Here is a 3,369-nt window from a genome sequence, read left to right on the forward strand (position 1 = left end):
CCTCTCACTTAAAACCATTTAGGTAGGTAATGCTCCCGCGAGGAGTTATCCGCTAAAAACCTTAGGATCCCTCCAGTGTTCCCGAGGACAGGCCGTGTCCTGTTCTCCCACTGGAAACCGTGCGTAACATCGAGTCAGCCTGCTCACCTCGGTTGGGATGTCCACCAAGCCAAACTGTTCATTGAATTCCGGCGAGGAGCCTGTGAGAAGGCCCACGATGGCAAGTCCCGAAAGGATGATGCTCCACAGCAAAGGCTTGTTCTCCTGTAGACTCTCCATGAAGGGATGGCCCTGAAACGCAGCAGGGAGAACGCGTGAGCCGAGGGGAGGCTGTACTGCTCCAGACTAGGGCATGCGGAGCAATTAGGGTCAGGACACTTGGCTCATTCCAACTTGCTGCAAAAAGAGGGAATTTTTTTTCTCTGCAAAGCGCTGGCAAAATGTAGTTTGTGATTAGAGAACATTGTTTTGTATTACAGCACCTTCTGATACCTGAAGGGGACCTACAAGGAAGCTGGGGGGGCTTTTCCCAAGGGCAGGGAGTGACAGGACAAGGGGTGATGGGGTTAAACAGAAAGAGGGAGATGGGCCATCAGGAAGGAATTCTTCCCGCAGAGGGTGGGGAGCACTGGGACAGGTTGCCCAGAGAAGCTGTGGATGCCCCATCCCTGGGAGTGTCCAAGGCCAGGCTGGATGAGGCTGGGAGCACCCTGGGCTATGGAAGGTGTCCCTGCCCATGGCAGGGGATGGGACTGGATGGGATTTGAGGTCCCTTCCAACCCAAACCATTCCATGATTCTATGATTATTGCACCTTAACTACAACATCGCTTCCCTGGTGCGGCTGGAGACACGACGGCAACGTGACTTGCCTTGTAGTTGATGGCGAAGGTGGCCATCTGCATCGCCATCGACATGATGTAGACGGTGCTGTTCACCAGGCTGGGCTCAAACTCCTTGTACAGATCCACAAACTCCTCCTGCCTGAGAGGGAGCAAGGCTGCACATCAGTCGACCACGTGCAAATCACCGTTTTTTTTTTTTAAGCTACGTGCAGGTTTTGGTGGGCAACAACGGCTCATTCCCAAGCTTCAGTGGCTCCCGTTAGCGACACAAGCACGGAGCTGCACACACAGGTCATCATCGGGTTCTCTTCCACAAAAAAAACCAAGTGGCAAACAAATTTGGGAATTTTTTTTGTGTTTTTCTTTATAACTTCCCAGTAATCCACCTCGCTGGTGTTATTTTGTCTCCCTTTTCCCTTCCCGGTGTGGGGACTGGAACTGTGACATCTCACGGATCATATTCCCACCAGTTCCATTGCATCCTTGCCATGTACAACCCCAAAATGCTTTTTCTGGACACACCTAACAGATTAAACTCCCGCTCGGCGTGCTCAGTAAAGCGCTCGCAGGAGGAGGCCGCTCCCTACCCCCCAGCTTAGCAGCAGTCGGAGAACACATTCCGGCGTGGGAGGAACGGGGACTTACTTGGCATCGCTGCGCGCCTGGGCGCCGCGGTAGAGGTAAACCAGGCTGAGGAAGTGCACAAGGAACTGCAGCAGCACCGTCAGGACCGTGTAGAGGTTGAAGATGTTTGGCAGTGGGCGCTCCTTGGAAAGAGTCTTCAAAGGCTGGGAGAGAAAAAGCAAACTGGAATGGTTTTTATCATCTCTAGGGAGTTTTCCAGTAGAATCCAACGAACATTCGTTTGGGTTTCGTGGGAAATGCCAGCAAGAATTCCGCTTCATGCACAGATGAGACCCCCAGCTTGTTCATGCAGGTAACAGCCTCAACCGAGCCCTTTTTCGACCCGCATTACCCTTCCACAAGGTCCTTTCCCAAGGGCAGGGAGTGACAGGACAAGGGATGACGGGTTTAAGCGGAAAGAGAGAGATGGAGATGGGACATCAGGAAGGAATTCTTCCCGCAGAGGGTGGGAGCACTGGGACAGGTTGCCCAGAGAATCTGTGGATGCCCCATCCCTGGGAGTGTCCAAGGCCAGGCTGGATGAGGCTGGGAGGACCCTGGGCTATGGAAGGTGTCCCTGCCCGTGGCAGGGTGGGATTTAAGGTCCCTTCCAGCTCAAACCATTCCATGATTGTGTCATTTATCATCCTGCATTACCCTTCCACAAGACCCCCAGCTTGTTTGTGCAGGTAACAGCCTCAAATTGAACCCTTTTTCAACCTGCATTACCCTTCCCACCTCTTCCAGCTGCTCCTGTAACCCAAACAAAGCTGCCTGCCAAGACAAGATGCTCCTTACACAAGCGTTGGCTCTCAGGAGTCTCCCAAATCCAGGGGAACAAAGCAAACCCTCACCCTCTCCAGCATTATGGACCTCTGATTTATTACAATCAACGGGTTTTTGTTGGAGAGAGGCACTGATACGACTGACACGGCCCAGCCGCTGTCCCAACGCGCTTCCCTGCCCTTACCTTTGACCTGGAGATGAAAAGGAAGCAGCCAGCCAAGAGCAGACCCTGCAGAGTTGCCTGAAAATCACTGAATTTCACCCCTTCCAAGTAGAGGACGCTCTGGCTGTAAGCAAGGATCAGGGCATTCAGGGCAAGGATCTTGAACATTTGGAGCGTTGTCACTAGCGTGCAACGACCTTGCTTGATCACGTGGCAGACTGAGGAGCAAGAGGAAGCAGCGTTTGGAAACGAAACGGGTTCTGGGGCTCTGTCCCTCAGTCCTTTCCCTTTCTGAAGGGGCACGGAGGGAAGCTAACCCCTCACCGCTTGCATCCCCACCCAAGGAACCCCCCTCCGCAGTGTCACTCCACACAAAAAGCCGGCAAATCCGTGGGTCTGGGGGCATTTTTCACAGCCCCACCCCCTCTGTCTGGGCTCCTTTCAAACCTGGACTCGTTCCCCCCGGGAATAACCGTGCAGCTCCCACCCAGCACTTACTGCACTGAATGGAAGAGAGCTTGGAGGTAAAGGGGGCTGCAATGCTGGCGTCGCCCAGCTTCACGACTGGCACACGCTCCTCTTCCAAATCCTTCAGGACCTGACTGATCCGCTCCTGCGGGCGAATAAGACGGAAATGCATGCCTGGAATCGCAACCTGGATCAAAAAGGATCTCGTACTCCCACCCTCCAGCCTCAAGGCGAGGCCGAGCAGCCTTGAGCTTGGTGGCTGGTTGGCAAAAGCAGCACCTTCTCTGCCCAAATCCACGCTCTTTCAGGATAAAAATCAGAAAAGCTGGTCTCTTCCCAACAAGTCCTGCCGTTCCCAGCTCCCACGAGTTCCCAGCTCCCACGAGTTCCCAGCTCGTCCTGCCATTCCCACAAATTCCCAGCATGTCCTGCCATTCCCAGCTCCCACGAGTTCCCAGCACGTCCTGACCTTCCCAACTCCCCC

At 54.1% G+C, this 3,369-nt stretch overlaps 1 protein-coding gene across 1 annotated transcript in view; it reads right to left on the minus strand.

Moving 5' to 3' along the window:
* Positions 1-147: 147 nt before the first annotated feature.
* LOC104516021 (manganese-transporting ATPase 13A1-like) overlaps positions 148-3,369 on the minus strand; it is a gene marked incomplete at both ends in the record, with an annotated part of 8,710 nt that continues 5,488 nt past the window's right edge. Inside the window, 5 exons of the mRNA XM_010160216.1 lie at positions 148-291; positions 872-983; positions 1,490-1,632; positions 2,439-2,635; positions 2,916-3,030. Of these exons, the coding sequence (XP_010158518.1) occupies positions 148-291; positions 872-983; positions 1,490-1,632; positions 2,439-2,635; positions 2,916-3,030 (711 nt within the window). The remainder of the gene's footprint in view (positions 292-871; positions 984-1,489; positions 1,633-2,438; positions 2,636-2,915; positions 3,031-3,369) is intronic.

The sequence above is a fragment of the Eurypyga helias genome, unplaced genomic scaffold (genome assembly GCF_000690775.1).
Source record: "Eurypyga helias isolate BGI_N326 unplaced genomic scaffold, ASM69077v1 scaffold11441, whole genome shotgun sequence".
Classification (NCBI taxonomy): Eukaryota; Metazoa; Chordata; class Aves; order Eurypygiformes; family Eurypygidae; genus Eurypyga; species Eurypyga helias.